General features: G+C 57.3%; 1 protein-coding gene across 1 annotated transcript; it reads left to right on the top strand.

The window, feature by feature from the left end:
* Positions 1-3,150: 3,150 nt before the first annotated feature.
* WDR86 (WD repeat domain 86) lies at positions 3,151-18,994 on the top strand. Its single transcript, XM_081286523.1, has 6 exons — positions 3,151-3,834; positions 11,381-11,522; positions 14,105-14,525; positions 16,128-16,263; positions 18,388-18,491; positions 18,675-18,994. The coding sequence occupies exons 1-6, from the start codon at positions 3,672-3,674 to the stop codon at positions 18,849-18,851; spliced, it is 1,143 nt and encodes a 380-aa protein (XP_081142649.1). The 5' UTR covers positions 3,151-3,671; the 3' UTR covers positions 18,852-18,994.
* The last annotated feature ends 888 nt before the right edge of the window (positions 18,995-19,882 follow it).

Here is a 19,882-nt window from a genome sequence, read left to right as displayed (position 1 = left end):
CGTACCCCTCCAGGTCTTGCTTGCCTTTCTCCAACTAGCTCCTCTGTTGATATCAGTTTGATCTTCCAAAAAATACACCATGGGTCACCCACTCTCATCCAGGTTGAAAAACCTTCAGGGGCTTCCCATTTCCTTCTGGAAATTCTGAACTCTTCTCCTTATGGGCTGGGAACATTTATCCTCTTGAGAAATACCAGCACTTAGCACAGTACCTGACACATGCTAAGTACCCCACCAAGGAAGATAGGGACAGCCGGGTCACCCTCCCCGTAGCAGTACAGCTGGTACCAGGAGAGAAAGAACAATTCTGAAAAAGCTCTGACCCCTTCCTGTCGGCACCCAAAAGGTGCCTCCCTCTGCCACCTCCCAGTCCTGAGAACACCCACCTTTCCCACAGAAACCCCAGCAGGTGGTTCTTCACAGCAGTTGAAATTGTAGTTATCCATGTGGCACGTGGGCATGGCCCTCCCTGGCAAAGTATCTTTTCCACTGGTGCCAGGGTGGGAATTTCACCCATTTTTGTTGATCACACACCAATCCCTCCCTGCTTCTGAATCTTGCCTACCCCACCAGGACCTCTTCTTTGGTGTCCCCCTCTGTAAAACAATGTGCTCTCCTGCTCCAGGAAGTATGAGGACTCTAGGGGGCTCTGGAGGAGAGGTAAAGAGGAATTTGGGGGGGGGACTAGTTATTGCTGATATCAGTTTTGCTGGCAAACCAGCTTGGCTCTTGGATGGCTATAGCTGTATCTCAAGATGGGGGAACTGGGTGCTGCCTTCCGACTTTCCCATGTCCTGGTACTCCTGTTAGATTTTCCAGAGCAGTCTGTAACCTGCAAATGGCAAAGCAAAAAGGGAAACAGGCTGGCTCCAGACACCTTTACTGCATGCCCATCCACCGGGAAGTACACCCCTTCCCCAAGAATGGCAAGGGTCATCCCCCACCAGGGAGCCACACTGTGCCCAAGCAGTGAGGGGTAGGGAAAGGCAGGAACAAAAAATCCAGTTTGGAAGGAGGCAGTTGGTAGAGTCAGCAGTGTGAGGACTGAGGGCTGGGAAGCTGGTGGCAGCTGGTGGCTTTGGATACCTTCTGCATGCTGGAGGCTGAGGATGGAGATGGATAGTTTGCTGGTGGCTGTGTCACCATAAGGGGGATCAAGCAGGTCTCTCCAAAGGTAGAACTCACCTCTAGTTGGATCTTCCAGGGTCTTGACAAATAGAAGAAATTTAAGTGCAAATCAGGTTTTAGCAAAGAGAGCAAGAGCTTTGCTAAGAAGGGTGAAGATACACATTCTCAGAGCAGAACCTGTGCCATCTTGAAAGCAAAATACAATTTCAGGGTATCTGGCTTTTTTTTTTTTTTCCTGTGCTGGGGATTGAACCCAGGGCCTTGCACATGCCAGCAAGTACTCCACCACTGAACTACAGCTGCAGCCCCATGGGCTCTTCTTTTTTAAAGGCAACTTTGTGAGGGGGCGCTGGGAAGGCACGTGGGCACGAGGCCGGCCTGGTGAGCTCAGCTCTCTGATCATGGGCACTGAGGGAGCTCCCGTCCCCTCCAGGGTCTTCAGGTTCACACCACCTCCTCCGTCTAGATAGGCTTTGGAATGTGCCTCGATGACAGGTTTCTTAAAGCACATCTTTGCTTTATCTAATCTGAAAATACATCCTGTGGGCTCACAGTACTCTAAATCAAAATGAGAGAATTTTCATAAATGAGTTTATTTACAGTAACTCTAATGTTTGTGGATTTTTCAGAAATTTAGGAGTGACCAGCCTGGAGAAAAAAATGGGCCTGGGGCTTTTAGATTCATCGCTAGTCTCTTCTTCCTTACCCTTAGTCTCTTTTCTCTCTCTATTTCTTCTATCCTACCTCAGCTGGATGGAGGAACAGAAGCGTAGGGTCCCATCCTGCTCAGTGAACACTGCTTGGCCACGGGAAAGTGGAACTGTTCTCCTAGCAAGGTGGTCCTGTCCAGCCCACGGCCGCGGAAAGCTCCTTGAGGGCCGGACATGTCCATCCCACCGCCCTGGCCTCTCCCCTTTAACACCCTCCCCTTCTTTGTTGGGAGGGGTCCTGATTTTCCTTAACTCTGCCCAGAACACATGGGTCCCCTCTGGCTGTTCTTTGGGTCTTGGTATCCACCATGCTCACCTCACCTTCTCCCAGGGCTGGTGCTATAGCTGCCCATGACCTCCTAGCCTACCTCACCTGGTGGCCACCTGTACAGTCAGCTGCCCACCAGTCTTCAAGCCAGATGAAGATGCAAAGACTCCCTGAAGCTCACAGGTCCCCCCACCCCCGCGATGAACTCAGGATGAGCCACTAGGGACATCTGAAAACTGTCTTCATCCACCCAACCCTGGGCACAACGAAGCCTGTCCCGTCCTCCCCCTCTCTGCCGTCCTCTCTCCTGGAGCCTCCTGCCTGGGTTCAACCCGCCTCCACCATCCTTGCTCTCCTCCAACGACTCCACATTCCGTTAGAACGCCCTTTACTCCTCCACCTGCTCCCCTGCACCTGCGAAGGTCACTTCGTGGAAGTCGACACTCCTTAAGTTGAGGTGCAAGCTGATTTACGAGTTGGGGGAAGCCGAATGGATTTCTCTGGAGGGTACGGGAAACCCTGCTACCTTTAGGACCTGGAGGATCCGAGTAGGGGGGTCACCTGCCCCGCCCCCCAGCAAAGTCAGCTCCGGAACTGCTCTAATAGGAACCAGCGCTCGGGAGGGAGGGAGCGCGGCGGCCGCTGTGGGTTCCCGCTCCCACCTCGGTGGGGCCACAGGCGGCGCGCACCCAGCCGAGGGGCGGAGGTGGCGGTGGGGGAGGGGTGGCGCTCCAGGGACCCCCCACCGGCTCGCACCCTACCCCCGGCGGGTCTCCAGTCGAATTCGGGGTGTGCGCCTGATTTCCAGAGGGAACCAACAGGGGCTTACCGGTCGCGTCCCCCAATAAGGGGACCCCCCCAAGCCCCTGGGCCCTTCTGTCCGTTTCGTCCTCCTTCGTCCCGGCCGAAGGGATAGGGGTGGCAGGAGTGGCGGGGGGCAGAGCCTCGAGGGGCAGCCTGGGCCGCCGGGAGGGTTGCACGTGTAGGGTCCCCGGCGCTCGAGTGGGGGCGGCGGGAGGAGGCCTGACACAGGGGACCGCGGGGGGTGGCTGCGGAACGCGGGGTGGTGACTGGCGCGCAGCCTGAGAAGTGGGAGGGGACAGGTTGAGGGGTGGTCTCTGAGGAGGAGCCAGGCTGGGCCGTATTGTTCCGCGCTCAGCCGCCCACTCCGGAGCGCGGCGCGGGCCGGGAGGGCGCGCGGGGCGCCGGGCACTCGGCTTCCCGGGTTCCTCTGCCCGCAGCTGCCGAGAGGCGGGGGCCTCCCTGCGCCCCCTCCCCCGACTCGCTGCTGCCCGGCCCGCTGGGCGGGGTGGGATCTTCAGATTCCGGAGAGAGAGGGGTGGTTTGTGTCCACGCACCTGGGACTCCATCGGGGGTCCGGTGGGCGGCGGGGACGCTTGGGCCCCTGACTTGACCCCGCGGCGCCGCGAGCCCCCGCAGAAGTCGGGCGCCCGGGACCCCGCGATGGCCGCGGGCGGACACGGCCCCACGGAGCCGCTGCAGGACGCCGGAGCGCCCCTCCCTAGCGGAGCCAGCTGCTCCTAGTCCCCGGCCCCGCCGGCGGGATGGGGGGCGGCGGGTCGTCCCTGAGGGTCTGCGCGGATCACCGCGGGGGCATCAACTGGCTGAGCCTGAGCCCGGATGGGCAGCGCCTGCTGACCGGCAGCGAGGACGGCACGGCCAGGCTCTGGAGCACTGCGGACGGCCGGTGCTGCGCGCTCCTGCAAGGTAGACCTGACGGCGGCGCGCCCGCGACCCCTGCCTGCCTTCTTAGTCGCCCGCCCCCAGCCCCAGACCGTGGGTCTCAGCAAGTTCGTTCTCAGACCCTTACTCAAAAAGTCCGGCCCAGCCCATCGCCTCACTTTCTTGAAGGAGCGCTCCTCCGGGCCCAGCGCCCGACCCGTGAGCGCCCGACCAGGCGAGAGGAGATGCTGGGGTGGGACGGTGCGGGTGGGGCCCGGTGGGCAGAGGGGCGCCCGCCGTGCAGGCAAGATGACTTGTCCGCTGGCTGCTTGAAATCATTACCTTTCCAACACTATCAGCAAACAAAAGAATTCACACCTTTGCTCCTGCTAAGCAGATCTTTCCAGGTCGCTAGATGATCTGGTGACCTCTGGCCAACTTTTCCTATTTGGGGCATTTTGGTAACAAAAGGGGTTTTGGGGGGCGGCTGCGGTGGTGTGCAGCTACAGTGCCATCTTCCCATTGTGTTAATTTGCCCAGGGCAGCTCAAGCAGTGGGGGTCGACTTGAAATTTGAACTCCTTCCCTGCAGCCACCCTGCAAAACTCTCTAAGGCCTCTTTCCAGTTGCTGCAAAGGAAGGGTGAGGAGTGGAATTGGTCAGGGTGGTCGTTCAATCTGTTTTGCATATTTGAGGAGGAGATGAAATGTCAGGAGGCCTTCCCTTAGTAATGTAAACATAGTCCCATGCAACCGCATAGCTATTGGTTTGTGTGTGTACTCTTTCTGGGAGAGTGGGCCCTGGGTTTACCCCATCTTGGGCCTTTCCAGGGCCTGGCCTCTGAACTGTGTGTGAGGTCCCACTCTACCTTGGCTGCCAGGCTGCTGCATAGTTTGGGCAGTCCCCCTGACAAACCTTCACAAGGCCTTAGACTTCCTGCACCAGGGGGGTGTAGCTCTTTTTTTTTTTTTTTTATCACTGTGGACTTTTCTGCCATAATCAGCAAATCCTGGGTGGCCCCACCCAGCCCTTCCAGCTGAGATAGGATGTTAGCCTCCAAACTGGCTGATCCTGACACTGCTGTTTTCAAGTTAAAAACAAGTTAAGGTAGAGATTTCAAAGCCCAATAGGAATGAATTTTGGATCAACGGTTATTTGGGAGTTGGTATGGATAATGAAGAGATGGCCTCAAACACACACACAGACACAGACACAGACACACACACACACACACACACACACACACACTCCTCCCAAACAGAGGCACTCACCTAGAAATGGAAGAGCTGAGATCAGTCAGAAAATTTAAACCCAACTTGTATCTATCCCCAAATGTAAGACTCTTTGGAGGAGGTTTCAGAAATGCAGTCTCAGGCCTGGGCTCCAGTGACTCCCCATGAGTAAAGCCTCAGAATGAGCATTTGTAACGGCCTTTCTGGTGGCCCTAATGCTCAGCCAGCCTGGGGAGCCCTCAGGCCAGCGAGCCTTGTGGGAACTCCACTTGCTAGGTGGGCTTCTCCCCAGGTAAGCTCCAGTCTTCTCCAGGCTGGTTCTGGTCTGGTGGACACGGGCCTGTCCCAGGGCAGCTTTGTAGCCTCCAGGGCCCACCCTGTGCTTCGCTCTGTGCTGGGCATCTGGACTTTTGGCTTCACACCCACTTTGGTGGTCCCAGAGCTGCTTATTTACTTTCCATGAGGGGTGCCTGACCTGTCCCCATTGAGGGCCATCCCCACTGAAGCAGAGAGCTGTTGAATTAAAGGACCGTAGCCCATTCCTACGAGGGCTGATTTCGCTCTTATTAAGGTTGACATTTCAAAATTTTTTTTGAGGACAGAGGGGATGGAGTATCTTCGATCTTGAGAAGTTACTTTACTGATTCAACTCTCAAGAATTACAGGAAGGTGTTGTAGTTCTTTTGTGTGCTCACCTACTAAAGCAAGGTCTTGCTCGCTCCCTCTTCCTGAAGAGTTTGTTTTGGTCTGGGCGAGAGACTAGTAAGATGTCTGGACATTTGTTTCATTCTTTAAATCTTAGAGATGCACGTCTGTGTGTCCTGTATTGTGTGGTTAGTCCTCACAGACTTATTTACCCCCACACAGAGCCCCTCAGTGATTTCCAGACTCTGCCCCATGGGGCGGGTGCTGTCTTCAACACCCCCAAGGTCCAGTGTGCTACCAGACTTGTCCCAGTCTCATGGCTGGCTCAGGGCAGAGAGGGCTTCTTCCTGCTGTGTGGCTGAACCTGTACTGGGGCACCACTGCAGGGGAAGTTGTGCCCAGGATGGGTGGCAAGCCAGAGGGGCCCTGGTCCTTAGTGCTGCCTGCAGATCCAGGCATATCTCCAGTCCTGCCCGGGGCTAGCCCCTTGTGCAGCTCTAAGCTTATAGAAGCCTCCAAATTAAAACCTGTCAGTTGGTCGTGGCTGGATTTCTTGGGCAGAAAGTTGGGGTTGGTGACTGTGCCATGAGCATTTCCTCTGAAGATGGGCTTCTTGTTTTATTCTCAGCAGTGGAGGGTGGTCAGGGGACCAGAAATTTTCAGTGTTCAGAGCTTGAGGGATTTGGGATCAAGGGGTAGAATGGGCACAAAGAGCGAGGGCTGTTTTCTGAGGGGTAGGGGTTTTCTGGGGTCATTGTTATTGCTCTTAGGGGCCCCAGAAGAGCTGCAGACCTACAGAACTGGCTTGCTGGGCTCCCCTCATATGACCATGTTTACCTCTTTTTTTGTGTGTAGGAGGAATGTGGATTGAACCCAGGGGTGCTTTGTCACTGAGCTACTTCCCCAGCCCTTTCTATTTTTTATTTTGAGACAGGATCTCACTAAATTTCTTAGGGCCTCACTAAGTTGCTGAGGCTGGCGTTGAACTTGCCATCCTCCTGCCTTAGCTCTGGAGTTGCTAGGGTTACAGGCCTGCACCACCACACTCAGCTCACGTTCAACTCTTAATGGAATTGGGCTTTCCAATGCAGTTGATGAGCTCACAATGAAGAAGAAGGCTTAATTACCAGCTATTCTGTAAAGAGAATTGCTCGGACTGAAATTATCCGAGGGCCCTCTCCTTTTCACTTTATGCAGTGGGTGTCTACTTCTTGGGAGCACTTTGTTGGATCAAAGAGATGAACTGCATTTCCTAAAATGGCAGTACCTGTCCTGCGCAGTTCCTGCTGAGTAAGGGACTAAGCCTGACGTTTCCAGGCCACGTGGCTACTCCACACACTTCCTGCTATTCCCAGTGTGTTCCATGAGCCAGGGTCATGTTTGATGGGTTCAGGGGAAGAGGGTGCCTGGGCCTCAGGTAGAGCAGAAGCAAAGGCACGAGGTGAGACTCCCAGAGGACCAGGGAAAGCAGAAGAGGTGGAATGGGCAGGAAGCTGGCTGAGGAGACGAGGTGCACTTTTTCCTTGTGCATACCACTCAGACATAATGTTTAGAAGGGCACAGGGGCTCGCTGGGAAGGCGCTCAAGCACGAACAACACCCGCTTTGCCTGGGTCAGGGAGAATTCCATCAGAATGCAGTCTGTTTGAGGTACAAGACCCGTGCTTAATTCATCCTTCAGTGCTCTGGAGACCACTGTCGGGGGTGGTGGGCGCCCTGGGGGTGCCAGTTGAGGCAGAGAGGGAGGCAGGAGAGCCTGGGGGAGGTTGTGGGAGGGCCATGGCCTGGCTGCAGATGACATTGGGAGGAGTAGCCCTGCTGCACATGGGTGACCAGATGTGGGCAGCCTGGCCAGCAACTGGGGGCCTGGGGGCCTGATCCCACCACAGCAGTCCAGGAGGCCCAGGCTGCAGCCGCCCTGGGTCCCCAGTGTGGGTTGGGAGATGCACTACCAGTGGCTTTGTCCGTGTTCCTTTCAGCCGCAGCCCTGTGCGTCTGTGTTCAGCCTCACCCCAGAGGACATGAGGCGCTATGGCTGTGTGAGTGGGGGCCTGGCCACTCACAAGAGCGTCTAAGAGAAGGATGCTAGAGAGGCTGGGCACAGTGCAAGTACCAACAGGGCTGTTGCCTCCTCTTCTGCGGGGGCACAGTCGCCTCCAGACAGCTGTAGAAAGGACTTCTGCAGGATGGGGTGACTTGGTTAGAGGGGTACAGTCCGCCTGCAGGCCCTCTGGGTCAGGGCTAAGGAGAGCATCTCCTGTGCAAGGATCGTGGGTGTCTGAACCCATCTGGAAATGGAAGGATAGGACTCCCTTGAAGTCCACAACTCAAGGACAGGGACAGTTAGCTCTGGCCAGTGGACAGGTGCCACAGACAGCTGGGTAATGTCAAGAGCACAGTGCCACCCCTATCGCCTGGTGGCTGCTGGAGTGGCCGGTTGCTTTGTAGTTTAGTGCTGGGATACTGAGGACAGAAGGCTTCCTTTCACACAGTCAGGGCACACGCCAGGTGGGGGTCCCCAGCTAGGCCTCTGGGCTGCTTTCACGGAGCAGGGAGAGAGCAGCTTGCCCCCAGACTCCTGTCAGCATGTGGGTGCTCAGGGAGGTGGGAAGGGCTGCTATCTTGGCAGAAAACCCTGGACCTTAGTGTGTTCTTTTGAACATAATAGCTGCATCTTATCTGCATTCTTCATCCTTCAAAAATATTTATTTTTAGCTTGGCGTTTTTGCTTATTCTGCATAATTCCAACAGCTGAAGGCCAAGGCACTGAGGTCCCTGGGGGTGTGATGGGCTCGGGATCTGGTGTGCATATTTTCCTCCTGCCCCCTAGGGTGACCCCTCAGGCCTGGGTCTGTGGAATACTGGTCAAGGGGGTCAGGGCCGCACAGCAGAGTGGCGCCACTGGGGGGTGTGCTCAGCGCGTCCCAGGCCCCTCTGCTGGCAGGCTCTGACATGGGACCCAAGCGGTGTGTTTTCAGATGTGGGGTGAGTGCTCGGAGGGGGCTCGTTCACAGCAGAGCCCTGACCACTGTGGCAGCCTCTGCTGGCGGAAGGCAGATGACCGAGGGCATTGGTCAGCCTGGCTCGGGTTCAGAGGTTTTTTACATTGAAAACCTTAGAAGCTGGGCTGTAGCTCAGTGGTGGAGAGCCCCCGCCCTACAAAAACCCCAAAGGAAACAAAAGCACTTGGACCCTTTCAGTCCCGTCTCCTCCCATCTTCTTCGTGTGCATTTACATATTTACAGATCTGCAGTCTGTGTTTCTGTCCCTTTTTTCCTTCCACCATCATAAGGCGGTCCCACACCTCAGGTCTGCCGCAGTCCTGGTCTGGTGGCTTGAGCGCAGGTGCCCTTGCTCACCGGCTGTGCTGGGCTCTTACCTGCTTTCCTGGGGTTAATTTGGACTCGCCCTGCCCTCTGCCTTCCTGCCACGTTGACAGGCTGGGAGCGGCTGGCTCAATGCCTCAGCCTCCCTTTGGCCTCAGCTAGCTGTGTCCAGGGTCCTCAGGGGGCCGTGGACTGTGGCTCCCCTACAGGCTGGTGTGTGCAGCACCTGGGTGACCTTGACTGCCCTCCCATCCTGGGGTGTTCCTGGCCCTCGGGGACCCTGAGGCTGGGGGCTATACCCATCCCCTGTGGTGGCAGCAGGAAGACTGGGACAATCTCGTCTTAGGGAAAGTTTGTTGACAGTCTGAAAGGACTTTACAAACTCTGTGGAGCTGGCGAGAACCTGGCTGTGTTTGGCCAAACCCATTTTGCCCTCGACTTTTTGCCGATGTGTCTTTTAAGGGAAACATTATCTGCCACTTCTTCAAGTGCTTACTTAATTCCTACGTTGTTTTCGGAGCAGCGTGGTGTGTGTGCTCCAAGAAGACTGGAAATTTTTTCTTTTTTCAAAAAAAATTCTGTTTCTTAGAACCCAGGAAGTTGACTTCTTCCAAAAGTAACTCAGCCCGTGCCCAGGACCAAAGAAAAGAAAAGAAAGAATGAGCTTAACAGCACCCTGAAGTCCCTGTCAGCTGAACGAGGTTTTAAAATATCATCAAACCATTCCGGGTCTTTGGCAGCCCTGGTTTGGTGGCTGTAGTTCCGTGGAGTAAAGATCGTGCCATTCACTAACCGGGTCTGGTCTATACGTGCTTTTCTTGGTTTAATTTAATTTAAAATAAGATTTTAAAATTCTTTAAAATGAGATCCTAATGTAATAAGTGCACCCCCCAAATACGTGAGTGCTTTAACTCCCTGGCGCCCCTGTGTGGGACCTTCCTTTGATTCTGTTGATTTTGGCCCCTGATTTCCTCTCAGTGTCCTCGTTTTCAACAGCTGTTTTCCCAGGTGGAAGCACCTTACCTGAAGGACTGGCATCATCCTGGGCAAATCCTCCAAGGGCCCCAGGCCTGCTTGACAATGGCTCGGGCATGAACTCGGGGGTCACCACACTACCTAGCAGGGGCCCCTGAGGGCAGGATGCAGGCCAGCTAGCCAAGGCTGGGGTGCACAGGGCCAGACCTGGGCCCCTACTTGGCCTCCATGCTTCACCCTACTCAAGCTGCCTGGGCCACTTTTGTTAGGCCCCTACATTCTGGTGAGAGCCTCCACATGTCCCCAGCATGGCCAGCCCAAGTCCGTCTGCTGTCCCTGACTCCATCTCCCCGTGTAGATCCTCTGGCCCTAGCACTCAGGCTTCTGCCCCGGGGAAGCTGGTTCAGCCACTGTCCCTGCTGAGCCCCTTGGCCACAGGCCTCACCCGATGACCTTCCTTCTGGGCTGGGGGCGCTCTTAGAAGGCTGGAGTGTGTCTTCTTCGTCCCCGTATTATGGCAGTGCCTTGGAGATTGTTGGTGCCTTTGAACAGCTGCGTTTTATTCTTGCACGGTTCCTGAGGCCAGAAGCCTGAAGTAAGCGTCCCTGGGACAAATCAAGGGGTCAGCAGGCCATATGCCCTCTGAAACCTATAGGGGACAATCTTTTCTTTGCCTCTTCCAGTGTCTGGTGAAGGCTGGCATTTCTGTGGCCACATAGGCTGCTTTCTCTGCCCCCACATGGTCTTCTTCTCTTTGGTGTGTCAAATCTCCTTCTCCCTCTTATTTTTTGGTGGGGGAGGGTACTAGAGATTGAACTCAGGGCACTCATTCATGGAGCCACATCCCCAGCCCTATTTTGTATTTTATTTAGAGACAGGGTCTCATTGAGTTGCTCAGCACCTTGCTTTTCGCTGAGGCTGGCTTTGAACTTGCAATCCTCCTGTCTCAGCCTCCCAAGCTGCTGGGATTACAGGTGTGCACCACTGCCCCCAGCCCTCTCCCTCTCTTATAAGAATGCTTCTGACAGCATCTAGGGCCCACCCAGATTATCCAGGACAGCCTCCCCAAGTCAGTTCCCCAACTTAATCATATCTGCAAAGAGCCTTTTCTGAGTCAGGTGACAGGTTCCAAGGCGTGTGCAACACCTAGCAACCTGGGGACCCCAGGCATACCACAGTATCTCTGCCTGAGTGTAGGAGGAAACCAACATGCAGCATCTGCTAGAGACTGCCACTGAAACTCAGTCTGCACAGTGGTCTGCGGGGTGGGCATTGACGCGTTCCCATTTCAGGCGAGGGAATGGAGGCGTGGACAGGTGGGAGGACATACCCAGGTCAGTGAGTGGAGAATGGCAGGTCCTGTTCACTGGAAGAGAAGCAGGAGCTCCATCCGGGCCCTCTCCCCTCCTCTGCAGGACACGAGAGCTACGTCACCTTCTGCCAGCTGGAGGAGGAGGCTGCCTTCACCTGCAGCGCCGACTGCACCATCAGGAGGTGGGACGTGCTGACCGGGCAGTGCCTGCAGGTGTACCGAGGACACACGTCCATCGTGAACAGGTCAGCTTGGCCTGGGGGCTTGGGCTGAGTCTTGTTGGGGGTCTGGCCAGGCTGAGGGGGACAGAGTCATAGGGCCTGGCCCTTGGGGAACATAGGTTCTCTAGCGAACTCCGTGTGGACAGTAGCCCCCAGCAAGGGAGACCCAAGACAGAGGTGCACCCTGGCCTGAGGGCTCTGCCCGGGGTCCGGCGGGGTCTGGAGGAGGAAGAGCATCACCAACACATTACGTTGTCTGCCCCCACCCCGGAGCTGGGCACATGCCCACACCTGCTGGGTGCCAGGAGAGGTGTTGGAGCTCCAGTGTCCATAGATGGGGACAAGGAGGAAAGCGCTGAACTGATACTTGATGGTGGACCAAGGGTTGGGGGGACATGCAGATTGTTCTGAAGAAGCAGTTGGGATGTTTTTGAGCCCCGCCTTTCTATGTGGCTGTGGAAAGTCTCCACCCCCCCTGCTCAAGTTTGATTTTTCCTTTCCTTATTGAACTTGGGTTGGAGCTGGGCAGGGGAAACTCCCCTGCTGATCAGATCAATTTGATACTATTTGCTTAACTTGTGATGGCCGCCCCAGGCTCCCGAGGTCAGGCCTGATTCAGGGAGACTTGGCACCGTGGCCCTCAGCCACGTGGGCAGGAGGGGCCCTGCCTGGGAGGGGCCGGGCAGGCACAGAGGAGTGGAGGTGCGCAGCCAGAGGGACCCAGGCCACTGCTTGGGCTTCTGGCAGCTGGTGGGAAAGAGGGGTAAGGCGGACAGTCCAGCTGCTACAGACCTAGAGCCACAGTGGGAGCAGCTGGCCGCCAGGGTGTGCAGGCAGCATCCCTGAGGAGAAGGACCAGCCGGTGTGGCCGTGGGCAGTGGGCAGTGGGAGGGGCAATCTGGAGGCCCCGCGTGGGATACCAGCCCTGCCTCCAGCACCACAGTGTTGTCCCCTCCTTCTCCTGAGGTGGGAGGCCTGTCCACTGCCAGCAGAGGGACGTGGCAAAGGAGAGGCTGGAAGGAGAACCCAGGCCTCATCTTACAGGGAGGCTGGCTCTGAGCACTCTGTCCTGAGGAAGATGTCATTGAAGAAATGTGTGGAGGCCATGACAGGGGTCAGGGGGAGGCCATGCCCTCAGGGACCAGCTCGGGCTGCTGACTCAGAAGGAGCGCTAGACAGTGAGAGGTGGAAATCACGCTCTGCCTGGTTTAGTTTCCTGTGCGTGCATACAATGCACACACGCACACACATGTACTCAAGTACACAGGCATGCAGCATGCAGTCCTATGGACACACAAACATGACCCAGCACATGCACACCTATGCACACGTGCAGATATGCACGCACAGTGTGTACCCTGCAGACAGACACGCACCATGTGCACAAACATGCACACCCCCACACTCACACCGTTGTCCATCGGAGGCTGTGCTCAACCCACGGCTCAGGTCAATGCCTGCGTGATTAAGTAACTGTGCGTCCAGTGGGTGAGAGCCACGAGTGAGCACCTGGGGTCACTGCCTCCCATGTTTTCAGAGAGTGGCCATGTGTGAGCTTTGGGAATACTGACCCTTCAGTGGCCTGGCATCCCTCCCCGGTGCCAACTGGGGCAGGAATCAGCTACCCGCCCCAGCACCCCAAGGCCACCCCCTTCAGGTCCTGAGACAGGAAGGGTCCTGACCCCTGGCAGGTCCTGGTCCCACGCCTGCAGGGATGCCCCATTCGGACTAGAGGCATGGCCTCAGGCCTTTGTGGCTGGCGCACAGGGCTTAAAGTTGGTGTGTAAACAGGCCCTGTGAAGTTATGTGTGAAGTTTGAACCAAAGACAAACGGTGTTTTTCTGGAAAGAATTTCTCAGCATTCAGCAAAATGACCATAAATTATGGCTGCTGCCTTCGGAGGCCTCCCCTCCTGTCCTGAGGCCGGCCAGTTCCACTGCATGAAAAGGCTCTCCTTGCTCCCCGGCCCTTTGTGTGCCAGGAAACCCACAAGGGCTGTGACCTGGAGCTGGCAGTGTCACCTGCATGGGACCACCGTGACAGCTGACACAGGGGCCCACCTGCCTGCTGCAGCTTGTCACCCTTGGGCACCCTGCAGCCAGTGTCAGGGTGGACGTGTGGAATTCCTCAGCCGCCAGCCTCTCCAGAGCTCTCACTCTCCAGTGGCCCTGCAGCGAGGTGGCCAGCTGGTCCTCTTAGTTCCTGACTTTAAATGGGAAGGCCTGTGTCCCCAGAAACCCTTCAGCTCTGGGCAAACTGGAAGGGTGGCACCCCACCTCCCCGTCCCCATCTCCCACTCCCCTCGTTCATGACTGTATGGAGCTGCATGGAGAGTTGGAAGGGTCCAAGTCGGAGCCTTGGTCCCTGCTGTGGGTGGAGGCCAGGCCAGCAGGTGGCTCTGCGCAGGGAAGGGATTCCGTCAGGGGGCGTCCCAGGGGTCTTGGTGGCTTCCTGGAATTGGGCTTTGAGCTGAACCTCGGCAGGTGAGGGTGTCCGCAGGTGAGGGTGTCGGCAGGCAGACAGCAGGAGGCTGTCCAGCTGCCGTGCCAAGGCAGCCCGCCAGAGCCGTGGGCATCCTGGCCCTGACCTTGACCCTCTTGCACCAGGATCCTCGTTGCCAACAACCAACTCTTCAGCAGCTCCTACGACCGGACAGCTCGCGTCTGGGCTGTGGACGAGGGGCAGGCATCCCGGGAGCTCCGGGGCCACCGCAACTGCGTGCTCACGCTGGCCTACTCCAGCCCCTGGGAGGTCCCTGGATCACCCTGCCTGGAGGAGGCCGTGGCTGGGGGGCTCCTGGTGACCGGCAGCACGGACGGCACAGCCAAGGTGTGGCAGGTAGCCAGTGGCTGCTGCCACCAGACACTGCGGGGCCACACGGGCGCCGTGCTGTGCCTGGTTCTGGACGCGCCTGGACGCACGGCCTTCACTGGCAGCACCGATGCCACCATCCGCGCCTGGGACATCCTGAGCGGGGAGCAGCTGCGCGTGTTCCGGGAACACCAGGGCTCTGTCATCTGTCTGGAGGTGAGACCCGCCTGGCCGCTGCCAGGGAGGCCCTGCGTCCTCTGAGCTGCCCTGCTCCTGTGCTGGCCAGCTCAGGCCACAGGACAGGTGCCATGGATGGGGGGCTGGACGTGTGAGATCAGGGGTCGCAGGGCTGGTTCCTCTGAGGCCTCTCTCCTTGTTCTCAGTGTGGCTGCATCCTGGTCTCTTACAGGACCAGTCCGATTGGATTAGGGTTCACTCCGATGACCCTGGGCCTTATTTTAACTTAAATCAACTCCTTAAAGACCCAACATCAAATAAGTTCACATTCACAGGTTTGGGGACCAGGGGCAAAGCTCTCAACAAACCCCCAAGTTCTGAAGCTCAATGCTCAGCTTCTGACTGTGCTTGAGGGGTCTGGGCCAGACTTGGGGGGGCCCGGAGCAGGTGTCAGCTCTTGCCCCAAGAGCCACATGTGGTGACACACACCTGTAATCTCAGAACTCAAGAGGCTAAGGCAAGAGAATCACAAGTTTGAGAACAGCCTTAGCAACTTAGAAAGACCTTGTCTCAAAATAAAAAATAAAAAGAGCTGGTAACAGGTGCCATGGTAAAAAGACCCTAAGTTAAATAATTCCCAGTACCTGCCGAGAGAGAGAGAGAGAGAGAGAGAGAGAGAGAGAGAGAGAGAGATTTTGAAGATAGCTGGTATGTTAAGTTTTTCATTGCTATGACAAAACACCTGAGAAGATCACCTTAGGAGGAGGAAAGTTTTATTCTGATTCACAATTTCAGAAGTTTCAGTCCTTGGTCACTGGGCCATATTGCTTTGGACCTGTGGCGGCACAGCACAATATGGTGGGAGCATGTGGCAGAGGAGACTGCTTTCTTCGTGGCAGAGGAAGGGAAGAGAGTGAGGAGGAGCCAGTGTCCACCATCCCCTTCCAGGGCACGCGTGCAGAGACCCAACCTCCTCCTACCAGGCCCCACCTCCTAAAGGTCCCACCACTGCCCAGCAGCACCACCAGCTGGGGACTAAACCTTGAACGTGTGGCCTTTGAGGGACACTGAAGAGCCAAAGGGGAGTGACCTCCTGCAGGCTGTGGCAGAGGTGCTGCTGCACCTGGGGTGAGGTGTTGGCCGCATGTTTAGACCAGCGCCAGGCTCCGTGTGCGCTGTGCCCCGTGTTTGTCCTCAGCGCCACCCTCTGAGGCAGGGATGATCTTTCCCAGTCACACAAGGGAAAGCAGGGGCTCTGAGGGAATGAGTCACCTGTCCAGCTTCCGAGTCGTAAAGAGCAGAGGCAGGTCTGAACCCAGGAGGGACCGTATCTAAGCAGGTGTGCAGGAGTGTCCGGCCTGCTCAGGGCTGGAGGGGGACAGCCGGCTGCAGAGGCCTTGCTGACTGTGGCTCAGGAGGTTAGAGCGTGGTCTCCCCTCTGGGTCCAAAGCCCAGCGCACTCCCTGGGGCCTGGCCCTGCTTGGGGCCCAGCCAGCCGCCTCCCTTTCCTTCCTGCCCCAGGGACCTCAGCAGGGCTGGAGTCTCTCTGGCCACGGCTTTGGTGGGTCCCCCCTCCCGGAGGCTCTGCCAGCCCTGCGGAGGCCGGCTTGCCCGGCAGCTGACCTCCTGCTCCTCCCGCAGCTGGTGGACCGGCTCCTGTACTCAGGCAGCGCGGACAGGACTGCCAAGTGCTGGCTGGCACACGAGGGGGAGCATGTGTGCACCTTCCCAGCCCACAGACACAGCGTGAGCACCCTCAAGTACCACGCGGGCACCCGTAAGTGACCTGTCCCCGCACTGCCCCGGGCCCCAGCTGGCCGAGGCCCCCTGCCGAGCTCCTCCTGCATTCCTCCTGGCTTGTCCCCTCGGCCTCTCTCTGCCTGCATCATTTCCCCTCAGCGACTGGCCTTGGCTGTGGTGCCCAAAGCCAGCCACCCGGCCTTCCCCGTGCACCGGCTCCTCCAGCGGCTGCTGCTGCTTTTTCTTCTCCTTCTCCTTCTGTTTTTTCAAAGAAATTCCAACACAGAATGGGGGGACTCCTCACAAGGATGTGGGGACTGCATGTTCAGAGGTCCTGGGGTCAAAGCATGTCTCAAGGACACATTCTAAGGCTTCAAGTGAGACAGCAACACCCCCCTTAAACCAGCCAGATTCGAGGGCCCATGGGCTTGGCCTCCCTTGGCCGTAGGTGTAACTGCAGATGAGAGGAAACCCGGAAAATAGAGGTTTAAGTGAGGTAGCGATTATTCTTCTCTCAGGTAAGAGAGGCCGGCAGCCTTGGCTGGCGTGGGTGGCTCCACAGGGTCCTCAGCACCTCAGTCCTTCTGTCAGCTGCTGCTTCATTCTTTGCACATGTCTTCTAGCTTTAATGAAGCATCATGTTCAAGATAGCTGCTGAAGCACCAGCCATCATGTCATGTTTTTGGTGGGAAGGAAGAAGAGGAGGGAGGAACAAAGGGGTGCATCTTCTGCAGCCAGCTACCACCCTGCAGCTTTAACAGAAAAGATGGGATAGGCTGGGCGCTGTGTAATCCCAGTGACTTGGGAGGCTGAGGCTGGAAGATCACGAGTTTGAGAGTAGCCTTGGCAATGTAGTGAGACCCTCATCCACTTAGCAAGACCCTGTTTCAAAATAAAAATGGCTGGAGATGTGGCTCTGTGGTAAAGCACCCAAGTTCAGCCCCCAGTACCAAAAAACCAAAATAAAAGCCAGGACTAGGCGAGTGGAGGCAGGAAGGACGTGGGTAAGAGACAGATGCTCCAACACCAGAGAGCCCTAGAGAGGTGCGCCTTGGTCAGGCTCTGGCTGCGGGTGAGCGGGAGGCACTGGAACTGCACCCTTGGAGGGATCCTGCTGCAGCACCTCTGGATGCTGGGAGTCAACACCCCAAAGAGCCCCCTCGGCGGGTGGCCAGTGGGAGCTGGCAGATAAAATGGCATGGGGCTCTTGCTTCCCAGGTGGCTCAGCCTCTCCAGGGCCCAGCAGCCCACAGTAGTTACCTGCTCCCGCCCAGACCCTGTTGGCTTGGTTCCTCCCCTGACCTGGTGCTTCCTGGCGTCTGCCTTAGTGCCAGGGTCGCTCCTGGGGTGTCCAGCCTCCAGGCTAAATTCTCCATGTGGCCCCCAACCAAAGGCATCACCTGGAACTAGTTAGAAATGGAGAGTCCCAGGTGCTGCCTGCTACATCAGAAGCCTGGCACAGGCCCTCCAGGTGACGCTGCTGCTCCTTCAAGCTGGAGAACTGTGAGGCTAAGTTACAGTGGAGGGAAACCCAAGAGGGAGCCAGACAGGCAGAGGCTTCTCCCAGCCAGGAGTCAGAGGAGCACGCGAGTGAGTCCAGAAGGCTGGGCGCTTCTCAGAAGGCAGACCGAGTACTGACTGGTCCTTGTGGGAGCAGGTGCAGGGTGGAGCAGGGGAGTCTGCTGGCCGTGAGGACCATCCTGAGCACACCAGGCAGAGAGGCCAGCTTCACCAAAGGGCTCTGGGAGTGGGACCTTACCCTGGGAGGCCCTAATGAGGGACAGGGCCACTTGGGGGACAGTGAGGCCCACTTGGAGCCAAGAAGGGTGTGGCAGCCACCAGCCCTGCAGAGGCAGCTGCAGACGGGGAGGGGGAGGGGGTCTCCGCTGCTCGGGTCTGTAGAAGGAGCTCAGGTTCCTTTTGGAGGCTCTGCTGCTTCCCTCTGGAACCTTGGCCACCGGGTGGGGCAGGCCCCAGTACCAAAAAAAATAAAATAAAAGCCGGGACTAGGTAAGTGGAGACAGGAAGGATGTGGGTAAGGACAGATGCCCAACACCAGAGAGTCCCAGAGAGGTGGCTGTGGTCAGGCTCTGGCACCTGCCCCTGTGCTCTGGGAGAAGTTGGCAGCTGGGCACGACAGTGCGCTGCTGTGTGTCCACAGTGTTCACGGGCAGTGGGGATGCCTGCGCCCGGGCCTTTGACGCGCAGTCGGGAGCACTGCAGAGGGTGTTCCGGGGCCACAGCTTTGTCATCAACTGCCTGCAGGTAGGAGCCTCCCTGCCCAGCTCCTGGGGCCTCAGTAACTTGCTGGGGAGGGAGGGTGCTTGGGCCTGGCCAGACTGCCCCTGGGGACAAAGCAGAGGCCCTCCAGCTGTGGTGGTTTCTGCCTGGTGTCCTGCCCTGTGGTGGGGGAGTCCTGAGTCTGACAGTCCACTCACCTGCCTGCAGGTGCATGGCCAGGTGCTCTACACCGTGTCCCATGATGGCACGCTGCGCCTCTGGGACATGCGTGGTCTCCGGGCCCTGCCACCCACGCCTCGCAGGCCAGCAGCCAAGCGCAGCCTGTCACGCCTGTTCAGCAACAAGGTGGCCTGTGCCCCGGACACACCGATGCAGGCTGCCTGAGCCACAGAACTGCCACTGCCTGGGAATAGCAGGTGGTGCCCAAGCCCAGGCTCACAGAGGCAGGCCTTGGTCTCTGCTCCTGAACTTTGCCGAGCCTCAGCTGCAGGTGATGTGTTGGGATGAGGAGGTATGTACCTGCCCTGGGGGAGGCTCCTTTTTGTCCCTACCTCCTGAGCTAAGACCTTGTCACCTGGCCTCCTCTGAAACCCTCCTAACTCTTGAGGACTCCAGTCTGATGCCCCCAAGCTCTGGAAACTTCTAGAAACCTCGTGTGGCTGGCCCCTTCCTGCTGAGAGGAAATGAGGACATTTCTACTTTGGCAAATTTTTCTGGCAAATTGTGTCCTGAGGGCCCTCATGAAGAACTCAAATACACACCCTCTAAAGCTCAAAGCGGGACTGTGTCCTGTTGTTTTGAGCTCCACCGCACACACCCAGCCTGGGCCACCTCCCCTGCCTGTGGTGAGGGGCTGCCAGCAGTACTGCTCCTGGGGAAGGGGCTGTGGGAAAGGCCAGGGCCCAGGACGGCTCTTCAACCTCTCCAGCTGACAGCAAGTGCCACTGTTTTGGAGCGCCCATCATCTTCTGGCCTGAATCCATGGGGGTCTTCCCACAGCTCTTATCCCCTTGGTGGTGCCTAGTGTAGGGAGAGCAGCTGCAGGTGACAGTGTCTGTCATTAAGAGGGCAGCATCTCGCTATGGGCACCTCCCTGCTCAGTGCACAGGTGCTGCCTGGCAAGGTCTGCCGTGCCACAGGCCACACCAGCTCTCCAAGATGGCCAGGCCTGAGGGGGACCCCCCACAGGGACAAGGGCAGTGAGGCACATCCATGATGATGCTCCAGGTCAAACCTGCAAATCCCAGGAACCAGAGCCTCCCCAGCCCCTAGGAGGTCAGGCTTCTTGATTACCAGCAGTCAAGCAGGAGACCTCAGAATGGGGCCAGTGCTGTTCTCTGGGTGGGCTTGAACACACATGTCCACTCTGGGAGCCATCAGGACTGAAATGAAGTTTCAGGAAGCACAGGCAGAGA

Source organism: Spermophilus citellus (genome assembly GCF_964194105.1).
Source record: "Spermophilus citellus genome assembly, chromosome: 3".
Lineage (NCBI taxonomy): Eukaryota > Metazoa > Chordata > Mammalia > Rodentia > Sciuridae > Spermophilus > Spermophilus citellus.
This window is presented reverse-complemented; position numbering and strand designations above follow the sequence as displayed.

Coding starts and splice junctions, on each gene's coding strand:
- WDR86 (XM_081286523.1), top strand. CDS start 3,672: ATGGGGGGCGGCGGGTCGTCCCTGAGGGTCTGCGCGGATCACCGCGGG. Junction 3,835..11,380: donor GTGCTGCGCGCTCCTGCAAG/GTAGACCTGACG, acceptor CCTCCTCTGCAG/GACACGAGAGCTACGTCACC. Junction 16,264..18,387: donor CAAGTACCACGCGGGCACCC/GTAAGTGACCTG, acceptor GTGTGTCCACAG/TGTTCACGGGCAGTGGGGAT.